Below are 14,530 nucleotides of genomic sequence, written 5' to 3'. Positions count from 1 at the left end.
TGTTTGGTTTCTTATTGAGCTTTTGGACCCTTTTAGAGTGCCGTCATTTTGCTGTCTTTTTCACTTTAGATAGATAGAATTTTTAAGAATTTGCTCATTTTCATTATATCATTAGCAATATTTTAACAGTCAAAGCAATAGTATAGTAGAGATCACCTACACTGCATCGATTTGCCAACCATTTTCTGTTGTTTTATGGATAATAGTATACTCACTCTAAATTTTTTTCTACAAGTGTCATCAGATTTTTATTGGTTGTTCATGAGGTTATGGAGTTTAAATACACGATGTACGTAAGTTAGAGAAGACGGATCAATCCTTCTGTAATCTACCTACGCAATTTCTGGTCAGAGCCTACTATGATGACTACAGGGCTAGCGACTTTCCCATAAAGCCAGGTGTTTTGCAGCCCACATGACAAGTCTTCAGAAGCAGTGGCACTTTCTAGGTTAGTGTTATAAGAGGAGCAGGAAACAATGAATGAAAATGCCAGCATTCTGCTTAATGTTAGAACAATTTCAAGGAGCTACTTTGAGCTCACAATATCGAGAAGTTGGCTGGTAATTCTTGGTGATATTTAACATTTTTCAAGTCTGAAGTTAGTGATCCTTTGCAATCAATGAATTACACAAAGCCCAAAAGAATTTAAAACTGGTACCCCACACACATGCAAAGCATTCTGCTTAGTCACTTTCCTGTCGTTTAAGCAAGTACTGTGGATTAACGAACATCTTCGGTAGGAAGGGGTCTTTTCCAGAGTGTCCCCAAACTATTACTACTGGAGGCACTGCTGGCTCCCTCCAAGATTAAGTTTCTCTGGGTACTAACCCCAACAGACAGTTGTTGCTTCCATTCTATGAACTTGTATTGGTAATTGCCTGGATCCATTTGTATCACAAACCATTGAAGTTTTCACATCTTTCCATAACTCAGGTGAGAGATCGTTTGAGGCACTGCTGGTTGGATCAAGGTTCCTCAAGATGATGTTCTTCTGTCACCCTCTCTTAATCACAGCTTGTGAAAAACGAACTTGGCATCCTAGATGACAGGTCAGGTTGGACACTAGCAGTATGAAAGCACTGATATGCAGTAGTCACACTTGCTGGCAGATTGAGGTTTGTAACGGCTTCTCTCGTTAATGTGAATGGATTCTCAAAGGCATTATCACAACAGACTTGATATTGGTCTCTAGTATTTGCTTTAGGCTTTCCCATTTTTTGTAAGCATTGTAATGAGGCCTCTTTCACCATACTATCTTCTTATCCACATGTTTCAGATAAATGCTATTTGCTTCTGCAATATAAATGATGAGTCAGTCACATTTTCACATCCTGCCAATAAGGCCACAAGTTACCTCAGATAAGTAATGAATGAGAAAGTGAAAGCCCAGATGCAGTATTTGTTAAATGCATGCAACCAGCACATCTTACACCAGTGCTGACCCTAACAATCTAACCTATCCATTCCGGTGCAGCACAGTCTGTACTGTCTACCATGTCATGTATCAATTTTCCCACAGCAAATATGAAGCTTTTTATGTGGGCACCAACCAGCTGTCAATCAATTTGATTGGGCAGTGTCACAGTTACCAATGACAACTATGAAAGCAAAGGAGCAAGGAATGCTGCTTAACACAACATGGCTGGCTTCAATGATCACCCATGTAATCTTGATCCTCTCCAAAAATACCAGCTTTTCTGAACTGTGAGGGTTGGTGGAACTGTCTCTCCCAGAAATAATTGTGTCCTGTCACACTCCTGACCTCCAACAATCACTAATCCTACATCTAACTCAATCCCTGTTTCCACTCTTATCACTTGCCACATATTTCTCTGTCCCACACTTTATCTGAGTTTACATGTAATGTACTTCACCCACATTTTCTCAGTGTCTCCTTCTATCCTGTCCCACCTCAACCTCTGCATGAATGTGTGCAACCTGTACCTGGAAAGGAGAAATTAGCAGTAGGTCACAGAAAAAGATGAAAAGCAAAAATATTTTATGTAACTGTGAATCTATTTGTATTGTTTTAGTTGACACACTCTGAGTTGCGTAGTAGCAAATGTTTTGAAAGCCAAATTGCTGCTGGACTTTGTGGAAGATTCACAATCTGTAAGTCAGAGATTTTGTTGGGGAGCTGGGCTCAATATTAGGGAGTAACAATCAACTGGAACTGAAACAGTGATGCACTGGAGTGCAGGGGTGTCAGACAAATGCAACATGAGTACGAGGATAATCTCAAAAGGAAGGTCTCCAATTTTTTTATAAGTACATAGACCTGTTTATTTCTACAATAGTTTACAGCTTGAACATTTAGCTATTTTTCGACATAATCACCATTTCTGTCGATGCATTTTTGTAGATGCTGTGGCAGGTTTTGTATGTCCATGTCATACCAGCTCGCCGCCATGCTGTTCAGAAAGTTATGAACCTCTTCTTTCACCTTGTCGTCGGAGCTGAATCGCTTTCTGGCCAAATGTTCTTTTAACCTAGGGAACAGGCGATAGTCACTGGGCACCATGTCAGGACTATAGGGTGGGTGGGTGATTATGTTCCACTGAAACTGTTGCAGGAGAGCAAGGGTTGGTCGAGTGATGTGTGGACGAGCGTTGTCATGAAGAATGCGTACGCCCTTGCTCAACATTCCTCTTCTCCAGTTCTGAATTGCCTGTTTGAGTTTTTTCAGAGTCTCACAGTACCTGTCAGCATTAATTGTGGTCCCAGTGATTCAGCTCCGATGACGAGGTGAAAGAAGAGGTTCATAACTTTCTAAACAGCATGGCGGCGAGCTGGTATGACATGGGCATACAAAAACTGCCACAGCGTCTACAAAAATACATTGATAGAAATAGGGATTATGTCAAAAAATAGCAACATGTTCAAGCTGTAAACTGATGCAAACCATTGTAGAAATGAACAGGTCTACGTACTTATGTTCGACAATGACATAAACTACAATCAGTCTTACAAACTACGAACCAAATATCTCCTATCATTAAGTAAGACTCAAGTGCTATGGAGCAAAAGTTTTGATGTCATATAAGGGACCTTGATCAGAGACTATTGTCACCCATGAATTTATTGAATAAATGCATTCATCCCTGGGGTGGTATGCTACAGTGAAAAACAAGAGAACCTGTAAAAGGACTGTTGATTGAAGGAATTAAGGAAGACTGGAGTTTAATGTCCTGCTGACAGTGTGGTCATTAGAGACAGAACACGAGCTCGGATTATGAGATGGGGAAGGAAATCGGCTCTGTCCTTTGAAAAGGCACCATCCTGAAATTTGCCTGGAGTAATTTAGGGAAATCACAGAAAACCTAAAACCGGATGGGGATTTGAACAGTCATCCTCCCAAACACAATTTGCTAACCTATGTGCCATTTCATTCTGTATATTTTGACTGAATACAAGCAACAGAGACTCAGTGTGATGACCAGATGAGAAAGATAGGCGACTTTTACACTTGGAGGCTCAGGATAAAGGAACAGCGGGCAGAAATAAAATCCTTTGTAGAAAAACCATTTAGTCGGGTGCAGGAAGTTAAAAGGAATGTAGAGCAAAGTGCCAGTCTGGATCACATACTGCTACGGGAATGCCTATGAAATGCATTCTGGTTAAATGCATGAAGTACTGCCGATCCAGGCTGTATATGGGGACAAGAACAATTCCTAGATTTCCTGATTAAAAGTACACTTTTTCCTATGTGAAAATACACTGTACCACTGGTAAGCTACATTTTTCAGTGTTAAGTGACAATATACTTTCCCTCTGAGTTGTAAATGTCAATAATCCTTTGAATGGCTAATGTTTTATATAGCAAAATAGCAGTTCCTGGCACTTTAGGAGATGAAATCCAGAAAAACCAATATGTTTTGGAAAGGTCTTTGATGCGCAGCAGCATTTACACTGAATTTTTCGCACTACAAAAGTATAAACAGGAATTCCACCAAATACAGCAACAGGAATTCCACCAAGTACAGCGCAGTAGCTTCCAAAGGAACGAAATCCAGATCACGATGTGCTTTTGTCAGCCAATCATAGCTCATGTCACGTGATCTCACCAGCCAATGACAGCAGATATTCAGAGTGTAGGACACGTTATGTAGTCAGTCAATAATGACATCATTGTTAAGCAGCACCAACACACAAACACGAAAAATTAATGGTTTAAATTAATAGAAATACAGCATAGCTAAACAGGAAAACCTAATCTTTCACATATAATACAGATCGTCAAAAATTTTGTGCTGGTTACTTAGTGGAAGGAATATATAGAGGGTCTATACAAGGGCGATGTACTTGAGGACAATATTATGGAAATGGAAGAGGATGTAGATGAAGATGAAAGGGGAGATATGATACTGCGTGAAGAGTTTGACAGAGCACTGAAAGACCTGAGTCGAAACAAGGCCCCGGGAGTAGGCAACATTCCATTAGAACTACTGATGGCCTTGGGAGAGCCAGTCCTGACAAAACTCTACCATCTGGTGAGCAAGATGTATGAGACCGGCGAAATACCCTCAGACTTCAAAAAGAATATAATAATTCCAATCCCAAAGAAAGCAGGTGTTGACATCTACATCTACATCTACATCCATACTCCGCAAGCCCCCTGACGGTGTGTGGCGGAGGGTACCCTGAGTACCTCTATTGGTTCTCCCTTCTATTCCAGTCTCGTATTGTTCGTGGAAAGAAGGATTGTCGGCATGCTTCTGTGCGGGCTCTAATCTCTCTAATTTTATCCTCATGGTCTCTTCGCGAGATATACGTAGAAGGGAGCAATATACTGCTTGACTCTTCGATGAAGGTATGTTCTCGAAACTTTAACAAAAGCCCGTACCGAGCAACTGAGCGTCTCTCCTGCAGAGTCTTCCACTGGAGTTTATCTATCATCTCCGTAACGCTTTCGCGATTACTAAATGATCCTGTAACAAAGTGCGCTGCTCTCTGTTGGATCTTCTCTCTCTCTTCTATCAACCCTATCTGGTACAGATCCCACACTGCTGAGCAGTATTCAAGCAGTGGGCGAACAAGCGTACTGTAACCTACTTCCTTTGTTTTTGGATTGCATTTCCTTAGGATTCTTCCAATGAATCTCAGTCTGGCATCTGCTTTACCGATGATCGACTTTATATGATCATTCCATTTTAAATCACTCCTAATGCCTACTCCCAGATAATTTATGGAATTAGCTGCTTCCAGTTGCTGACCTGCTATTTTGTAGCTAAATGATAAGGGATCTATCTTTCCATGTATTCGCAGCACATTACACTTGTCTACACTGAGATTCAATTGCCATTCCCTGCACCATGCGTCAATTCGCTGCAGATCCTCCTGTATTTCAGTACAGTTTTCCATTGTTACAACCTCTCGATACACCACAGCATCATCTGCAAAAAGCCTCAGTGAACTTCCGATGTCATCCACAAGGTCATTTATGTATATTGTGAATAGCAACAGTCCTATGACACTCCCCTGCGGCACACCTGAAATCACTCTCACTTTGGAAGACTTCTCTCCATTGAGAATGACATGCTGCGTTCTGTTATCTAGGAACTCTTCAATCCACAATTGGTCTGATAGTTCATATACTCTTACTTTGTTCATTAAATGACTGTGGGGAACTGTATCGAACGCCTTGCAGAAGTCAAGAAACACGGCATCTACCTGTGAACCCCTGTCTATGGCCCTCTGAGTCTCGTGGACGAATAGCGCGAGCTGGGCTTCACACTACAGTCTTTTTCAAAACCCATGCTGATTCCCACAGAGTAGATTTCTAGTCTCCACAAAAGTCATTATACTCGAACATAATACGTGTTCCAAAATTCTACAACTGATCGACGTTAGATATATAGGTCTATAGTTCAGCACATCTGTTTGACGTCCATTCTTGAAAACGGGGATGACCTGTGCCCTTTTCCAATCCTTTGGAACGCTACGCTCTTCTAGAGACCTACGGTACACCGCTGCAAGAAGGGGGGCAAGTTCCTTCGCGTACTCTGTGTAAAATCAAACTGGTATCCCAACAGGTCCAGCAGCCTTTCCTCTTTTGAGCGATTTTAGTTGTTTCTATATCCCTCTGTCGTCTATTTTTATATCTACCATTTTGACATCTGTACGACAATCTAGAGAAGGAACTACAGTGCAGTCTTCCTCTGTGAAACAGCTTTGGAAAAAGACATTTAGTATTTCGGCCTTTAGTCTGTCATCCTCTGTTTCAGTACCATTTTGGTCACAGAGTGTCTGGACATTTTGTTTTGATCCACCTACTGCTTTGACATAAGACCAAAATTTCTTAGGATTTTCTGCCAAGTCAGTACATAGAACTTTACTTTCGAATTCATTGAACGCCTCTCGCATAGCCCTCCTCACACTACATTTCGCTTCGTGTAATTTTTGTTTGTCTGCAAGGCTTTGGCTATGTTTATGTTTGTTGTGAAGTTCCCTTTGCTTCCACAGCAATTTTCTAACTCAGTTGTTGTACCACGGTGGCTCTTTTCCATCTCTTACGATATTGCTTGGCACATACTCATCTAACGCATATTGTACGATGGTTTTTAACTTTGTCCACTGATCCTCAACACTATCTGTACTCGAGACAAAACTTTTGTGTTGAGCCGTCAGGTACTCTGTAATCTGCTATTTGTCACTTTTGCTAAACAGAAAAATCTTCCTACCTTTTTTAATATTTCTATTTACGGCTGAAATCATCGATGACATAACCGCTTTATGATCGCTGATTCCCTGTTCTGCGTTAACTGTTTCAAATAGTTCGGGTCTGTTTGTCACCAGAAGGTCTAATATGTTATCGCCACGAGTCGGTTCTCTGTTTAACTGCTCAAGGTAGTTTTCAGATAAAGCACTTTAAAAAATTTCACTGGATTCTTTGTCCCTGCCACCCGTTATGAACGTTTGAGTCTCCCAGTCTATATCTGGCAAATTAAAACCTCCACCCAGAACTATAACATGGTGGGGAAATCTATTCGACATATTTTCCAAATTATACTTCAGGTGCTCAGCCACAACAGCTGCTGAGCCAGGGGGCCTATAGAGACATCCAATTACCATGCCTGAGCCTGCTTTAACCGTGACCTTCACCCAAATAATTTCACATTTCCGATCTCCGTCAATTTCCTTCGAAAGGCTATTTACAATTTGTATAGAAACCAAATGGCAGTTATAAGAGTTGAGGGGCATGAAAGGGAAGCAGTGGTTGGGAAGGGAGTGAGACAGGGTTGTAGCCTCTCCCCGATGTTATTCAATCTGTATATTGAGCAAGCAGTGAAGGAAACAAAAGAAAAATTCGGAGTAGGTATTAAAATCCATGGAGAAGAAATAAAAACTTTGAGGTTCGCCGATGACATTGTAATTCTGTCAGAGACAGCAGAGGCAGCAGTTGAATGGAATTGATAGTGTCTTGGAAGGAGGATATAAGATGAACATCAACAAAAGCAAAACTAGGATAATGGAATGTAGTCGAATTAAGTCGGATGATGCTGAGGGTATTAGATTAGGAAATGAGACACTGAAAGTAGTAAAGGAGTTTTGCTATTTGGGGAGCAAAATAACTGATGATGGTCGAAGTAGAGAGGATATAAAATGTAGACTGGCAATGGCAAGGAAAGCGTTTCTGAAGAAGAGAAATTTGTTAACATCGAGTATAGATTTAAGTGTCAGGAAGTTGTTTCTGAAAGTATTTGTATGGAGTGTAGCCATGTATGGAAGTGAATCATGGATGATAAATAGTTTAGACAAGAAGAGAATAGAAGCTTTCGAAATGTGGTGCTACAGAAGAATGCTGAAGATTAGATGGGTAGATCACATAACTAATGAGGAGGTGTTGAATAGGATTGGGGAGAAGAGAAGTTTGTGGCACAACTTGACTAGAAGAAGGGATCGGTTGGTAGGACATGTTCTGAGGCATCAAAGGATCACCAATTTAGTACTGGAGGGCAGCGTGGAGGGTAAAAATCGTAGAGGGAGACCAAGAGATGAATACACCAAGCAGATTCAGAAGGATGTAGGTTGCAGTAGGTACTGGGAGAAGAAGAAGCTTGCACAGGGAATCAAATACTGGATCAAAAGGCATACCCAGTAACAATAACAAATTGGATTACACTATAGTGATGATGAAGAGTAGAGTGAATTTTAAGAGTATCTTCAGGTAGAATCAATGTGGAAAGATGTAGGATGAAGTATTTATGAATGATTGCATGTATTTGAATTTCTCTGAGGCTATAGATACTATGATAATGAATACCACAGTAGGCAGTTCAGTTGAAGATGAGAACACACCTCTAAAATGGGCAATCACAGAAGTTGGACAGGTGAATTTAGATACAAGGAAGGTAACTGTGAAGAAACTTTGGGTTACAGAGGAAATACCTGAACTGATTAACAAAATAAAGAAGTACAAAAATGCTGAGGAAAAGTCGGGCAATATTTGGCATACAGAAAAAGCGCAACATCCTTCCGTGAAGTCAAAAGTGAAGGTGACAGTATTAAGAATGTAGGAGGGAGGGAGGGAGGGAGAGAGGGGGGGGGGGGGGGGGGGGGGAGGGAGAGAGAGAGAGAGAGAGAGAGAGAGAGAGAGAGAGAGAGAGAGAGAGAGCAAATAGGTGGAAACAGTGCCGTGAAGACCTTTACGAGGGGGAAGAACCTTCTGATGACATGGTAGAACAACTGGAGGTAATCTGGAAGACACTGGGGATCCAATATCACAGCAAGAGTTTAACAGGGCTTTGAAAGACTTGTGATCAAATAAAGCAGAGGGCATAGATAACATTCCTTCAAAACTTCTAAAATCATTTTGGAAAATGGCAAACAAATAATTACTCAAGTTGGTGTATGGAATCCTTAAGACTGGAGACATACTATCAGACTTTGAAAAAAATATCAAGCACAAAATTTCAAAGGTAGCAAGGACAGGTTAGTCACTGTTGAAAATGCCAACACTATATGCCTACATCCCCCATGTCCACGACCTGGCCAATGTTTAACACTATCTCTCACACTGTTCTGCCAACTTCAAGCTCACTACCTCAATGCCTATACACACCACCAACTACATCCTTAACCACAACTACTTCTAGTGCAAAGGGAGATGATAAAACAAATTTCCACCACAGCCATGGATGCCTGTACATTGTCCTCTTATGCCAATCTGTTTGTTTACCATTTAGGGGAAACTTTCCTACTCTCTCATGGTCAAAAACCTAATGTTTCATCAGGTTCATTGATGATACCCATGGCCAAGACACTCTCTCCACATTCCTTCACAATCTCAACACCGTCGAAGTTACACACTTCAGCTGGTCCTGCTGTGCTACCTCTCTCTCTCTGATGGCTCCATAAAAACCACAGTCCACATAAAACCATTAACAGTAGCCTATACCTCCCCTCTGATAGCCAATATACCTTCCACACTAAAAAACCTTCCCCATAGAATCCAACCACCCTTGGAGCACAGCTGCAGTGATGGGCAACCATTTCACCGGTTATGCCGAAAAATGCCTCCAAGGACATATGGTACCCTCTGAACTTAGTCTAAAACCAGACCCTTAATTTTCCATCCAACTTACTAAACAGCTGCAAGGAAGCACCCCATCATAAACCTAGAACAACTTAACCACATCTTCCCCTAACATTTCAAATACTTTTCATCATGTACTGAAATAAGGAAATTCCTCCCCACCTCCCCCTAACTGGTATCCTGTTATCCATTCTACAAAATATCCTGATCCTTACTTACAACATTTCACTAACAACTCCTTACATATCTTGCATCCCTGGGAATATCCAGTGCAAGACCTGTCCTATGCACCCACCCAGCACATTCTGTTCGTTCTGTCACAGGCATAATCTACTCTTATCATGGGCTGGGCCATCTATGAAAGCAGTCATGCCACACTCAACTTCTGCATACCTTTTATGTGGCCATGACCACCAACCAGCTGTCCATCTATATGAATGGCCAGTGCCAAACAGTGCCCCTGAACAAAATTGACCATCAGTGGCCAAAGTGCTAGACTTTAGTTGCTGCTACACAATCTGTGTTGCTGGATCGTCACCTCCCCACCCCAAACAGCTGCTTCTCACAATTATGTAGATGGAAACTGTTCTTACAACAAATCTTTATACCCTTTGATACTGCTATCCTCAATCTCCAATAGCTCCTGACCCATATCAATCTCTGCCCCTTTCTCCATGCCTGGCACTTCACTCCATGAATCTAACACTCACAGTTTTCTGTCTCTATGATCTTCTTCCTCCTCCGCACCCTTTCATCATGAGTGCCACACAGTTCTTCCTGCCTTCACCAAGTTGAATTTATCGTGTCCCATTCCCTTGCCACCTCTCCTCCTCAGCTGTCAGCCTCCCTTCCCTTCCTTGTTCCTTTCATGCACTCCAATTGATGCACTCCAACTGACACAACCCTCACCCCACTCAGGCTGTAGTGATGGGACAATGCAGCTAAGCAAGTGTATGTGTGTGTGGTTCTATTAGTTAGTTATGAAAAGGATTTCATTCTAAAGATTGGCAATGAATGCAATTTATGTAATCTGTCAACCACTCAACTATAAAGTGAGAGGTTATCTTTATTCCTTTATTTGTAATCCACTCAGGACTCTCCAGTACTACAATAATAACTGGAAAATTTAGTGAAAAAAAAAAGAACTGTGTAAACAGATAAAAAACTGAACCTATCACAAAACAATGGCAGTATAGTAGACAGCAATATCAGGATAAGTGAGGAGTATCAAACCTACAAAATTTTACTTCACTGTATGATATAAAGGAAAGAAGCAGAAAGGTATAACTGAAACTGAAAAACCCAACAGAATCCTCCTTCCTTGTCCACTTCTCTTTATGAAGACATATTCAAAGAGTAGAGTTTTTCATTTTTATATTTTATTCTTAGTTTAGTCTGCAAGTATTTATAGAAAAAATTTGATGTAAAAGCACCAGACCCATGAAGCATGCTGCCAACTGTGTGTGTGTGTGTGTGTGTGTGTGTGTGTGTGTGTGTGTGTGTGTGTGTAAAAAACACTGAAAGCTTTTATTTTACATATTCATCACTATTTGATAAATTCCCTTGCAATTAGTTGGTTAAAACATGTTGGTGAATAGGTGGCGATCTTTCTTTCATAAACTTGAAATATCCAGCAGATATATTGGGCATTAAAGACTAATGATGGATATCAATGTTTAGGAGATAAATATTACTTTACTTCCATTTCTTCAAGTCTTTTTTTTTAATTGGCCATAAAAAGTATTGTATTAATAATCTGATATGGCTGTTAAAAATTGTTACTGCAAATTTAAATGTTTGAGAAAATGTAGTTTTACTGCAAACAGAACTAGCCTAGACATTTATGTGCAACTATTTCACAAAACAACTTTTTCAACAATTGTGAGGCTAAGAAGAAGTTACAAGAATGTTATACTTAAGACAACTGACTGAAAATATTAAACCATCCAGGCAAAATTTCATTTATATTTTTTTAATGGTCACATTTCAAACTTTTAAGATGTTTCTGCTTTATCAAAAAATATAACTTTTTCCACTTCTGTGTACAATTCTATGAAAACTAACTACAGCTGTGTGCTAGTTGAAAATTATGTGCTGACTAACACAACTCACATGTAAAAAAAGAAAAAAAAAAAAAGAACTGTCAGAAATATGATACCCCCATTATAAGTTTTTGCCATAAAAAACTTTACTCTGATGTATAAAATACAATGAACTTGCCCACTTTGACAGTATCTTATGCAAAATACATGTCATGTTGCCCTTAAAAATATAGAGAACTTCAATTTCTTATACAAAACATTTAGGGTCTTTGGACGGACTAATAAAATAAAATTCAGATACAAATTTTATCTCACCCCATTCGATAATTATTCTAAGATGAAATGTAATACAAACTCAAAGGGAAAAATTACAATATTTCCAACTTTCAATAATAAAAACACTTTGAGTGTAATCATCGATTAAAAAGAAAAACTGAAGTTCACAAATAAGGCCAGTATCGTCAGTGTGAATTTGTAAAAACTCAATACACTTCAAATGATGTTTTAAACAATATGCTTTTATTTACAAGTAATGGTATTAGATTAATGAGAAATAAAAAATGGTTTTCTTGTTTTATGAAACTAAAGCAATAACTTAGAAAATCAGAAATACACTTCCAGAAACACCTGAATCAAAGTTTTTGAGACTTTTTGAACATTTCGATCTTTCTTTCCATATTTTTTAATTCCATTAGTAGAAGTTTCTCTTGGAATTTAGAATTTTTATACTTTTCTTTTAAAAGTTTTTTGTCCTTCACTTGTTCTTCTGTTAGTTCTTCAGCCAGAAGCACTTTTGTAGCTGCTGAAGAAGTCGAAGGCTTACAGTGAGATTTTTTACTAATTCCTTTGCTGGAACAGCTGACACCTGATTTCTTCTTTGGAATGTGATGATTACTTGCTTTTGAAACGGGGGAGTCACACAAATCAGACTTTGTCTCTACCTGAAACAGCGTTGTTATGTCTAAGAGATTGTTTCAACACTCTTGAGTTACCGATACAGAATTTAAATTAGAAAATGTCAGAAATACGATATTCAACTTTCAGTGGAAAATATATATAAAACATGATTAGTTTTATGTTATACATGGTACACACTTCATTGGGAAATTCAGATACAAATTTTCTCTCTTCGCATTTGATAATTATTCTGAGATGAAATATACTACATACTCAAAGGGAAAATTGCAATATTTACATAATTCACCAATACAAGCACTTTAAATACTGTTCTAGCCTTACAGTGGCCTTTATCACATCCTCACCTGTTACTTTCTAACAATAGCAACAAAAATCTATGCTTTTTTTGGAATTTTTGACTATGACCTAGTGTGTCTTATAATAAATAATCACTGCAAGGTAGATTTGCTGCATTTATTCATTGTAAACTGAGACTATAACAGTGCAGTGGAAAGCAACTTAAAATACTGACAAAATACTGTTTCTATATCCATTGCTATCACCAATCCTCAGTATTTAAACTAACCAAAGATTGCCATAAAATTAAAAAATGATAACTGTCATCATGATTTCCCCTAATTTCCTTATGCAACTGCAATGAACAGCAACACTATGGACTGCAACAAATAAGTGTGTCATCTAGCTATTATTGTTGAGACTTTTTCCCTTAAAGAAGTGGACTATACTAAGAGTCATCAGCTCCACATAGAATGTGTCTCAGGTCATTGTATTTGTGCTTATTTTCAAGTTTGCAACCCTTTACATTCTTCTCTCCTCTCTCCCTTTATAAAGGGACTACAAAGATACAAATTATAATAGTTTATCTAAAAACAAAGATGATGTGACTTACCAAACGAAAGCGCTGGCAGGTCGATACACACACAAACAAACACAAACATGGACATCTCTGCCCAAACTCTTTGTCTTTAAATATGTCTGCTTGTGTCTGTATATGTGTGGATGGATATGTGTGTGTGTGCGAGTGTATACCCGTCCTTTTTTCCCCCTAAGGTAAGTCTTTCCGCTCCCGGGATTGGAATGACTCCTTACCCTCTCCCTTAAAACCCACTTCCTTTCGTCTTTCCCTCTCCTTCCCTCTTTCCTGACGAAGCAAGCATTTGTTGTGAAAGCTAGAATTTTGTGTGTATGTTTGTGTTTGTTTGTGTGTCTATCGACCTGCCAGCGCTTTCGTTTGGTAAGTCACATCATCTTTGTTTTTAGATATATTTTTCCCACGTGGAATGTTTCCCTCTATTATATTGAGATCATTAATTATAATAGTTTTGTACATAATACGTTGTCTCTGCCTGCAACAGTGTTATGACTAAGTAACAGATTATTTTTACACTCTGAGTAACTGGTTCAGAATTTAAACAAGAAAATGTTAGAAATATTGGTATTAAACTTTCAGTGGGAAATACATACAAAACATGATTAGCTTCATGTTAACTCAAACACACACACACACACACACACACACACACACACACACAGGCGCGGGCGCAAACACAAAATACGCTGTGGGAAGAAAACCTAGCTCATAAAGTGATGCAGCATGGAGATATATTCTAAAGTGCGTCGGTTATCATCAGAAGGGTCCTGTGAACCCCATGTTGCAGTACTGAAGCGGCACTGGGGCAGGAATGAAGAGAAGCAGAAAGTGGAAGTGGGTGAGAGCCAGTGATAATGAGAGACAGAGTCTATGACAATGAAAGAGCCAGCGAGATAGTGACAGTGAGAAGAAACAGCAGCAGTGGGAAGGAATGAATGATACAGTAGCAGTAAGAGAGAAGAAAATGGAGACAGTGACAGTGCGAAGAGACATTAGTAGTAGGACAGAACGAAGAAAACTGTGACTGTGAGACAGGAGACAATGACCCTTATAGAGACATAAAGAGAAAATGACAATGAGTTAGGCTAAATGAGTGAGTAAGAATGGGCAATTGCGAGTGGATGGGTATGAGAAACCTACAGGATGGACTAGTGGGTGTGAGCA

General features: G+C 39.4%; 1 protein-coding gene across 4 annotated transcripts in view; it reads right to left on the bottom strand.

Annotated features, from left to right (window-relative positions):
- Nucleotides 1–12,074: 12,074 nt before the first annotated feature.
- LOC126457492 (uncharacterized) overlaps nucleotides 12,075–14,530 on the bottom strand; it is a 52,256-nt gene continuing 49,800 nt past the window's right edge. For all 4 annotated transcript variants that reach the window (XM_050093793.1, XM_050093794.1, XM_050093795.1 and 1 more), the window contains exon 3: nucleotides 12,075–12,518. In XM_050093793.1, coding sequence (XP_049949750.1) covers nucleotides 12,210–12,518 — 309 coding nt within the window. In that variant the 3' untranslated portion in view covers nucleotides 12,075–12,209. The remainder of the gene's footprint in view (nucleotides 12,519–14,530) is intronic.

Source organism: Schistocerca serialis, chromosome 2, assembly GCF_023864345.2.
Source record: "Schistocerca serialis cubense isolate TAMUIC-IGC-003099 chromosome 2, iqSchSeri2.2, whole genome shotgun sequence".
NCBI lineage: Eukaryota > Metazoa > Arthropoda > Insecta > Orthoptera > Acrididae > Schistocerca > Schistocerca serialis.
Note: the sequence above shows the minus strand (reverse complement) of the source record. Positions and strands in the feature narration are given on the sequence as shown.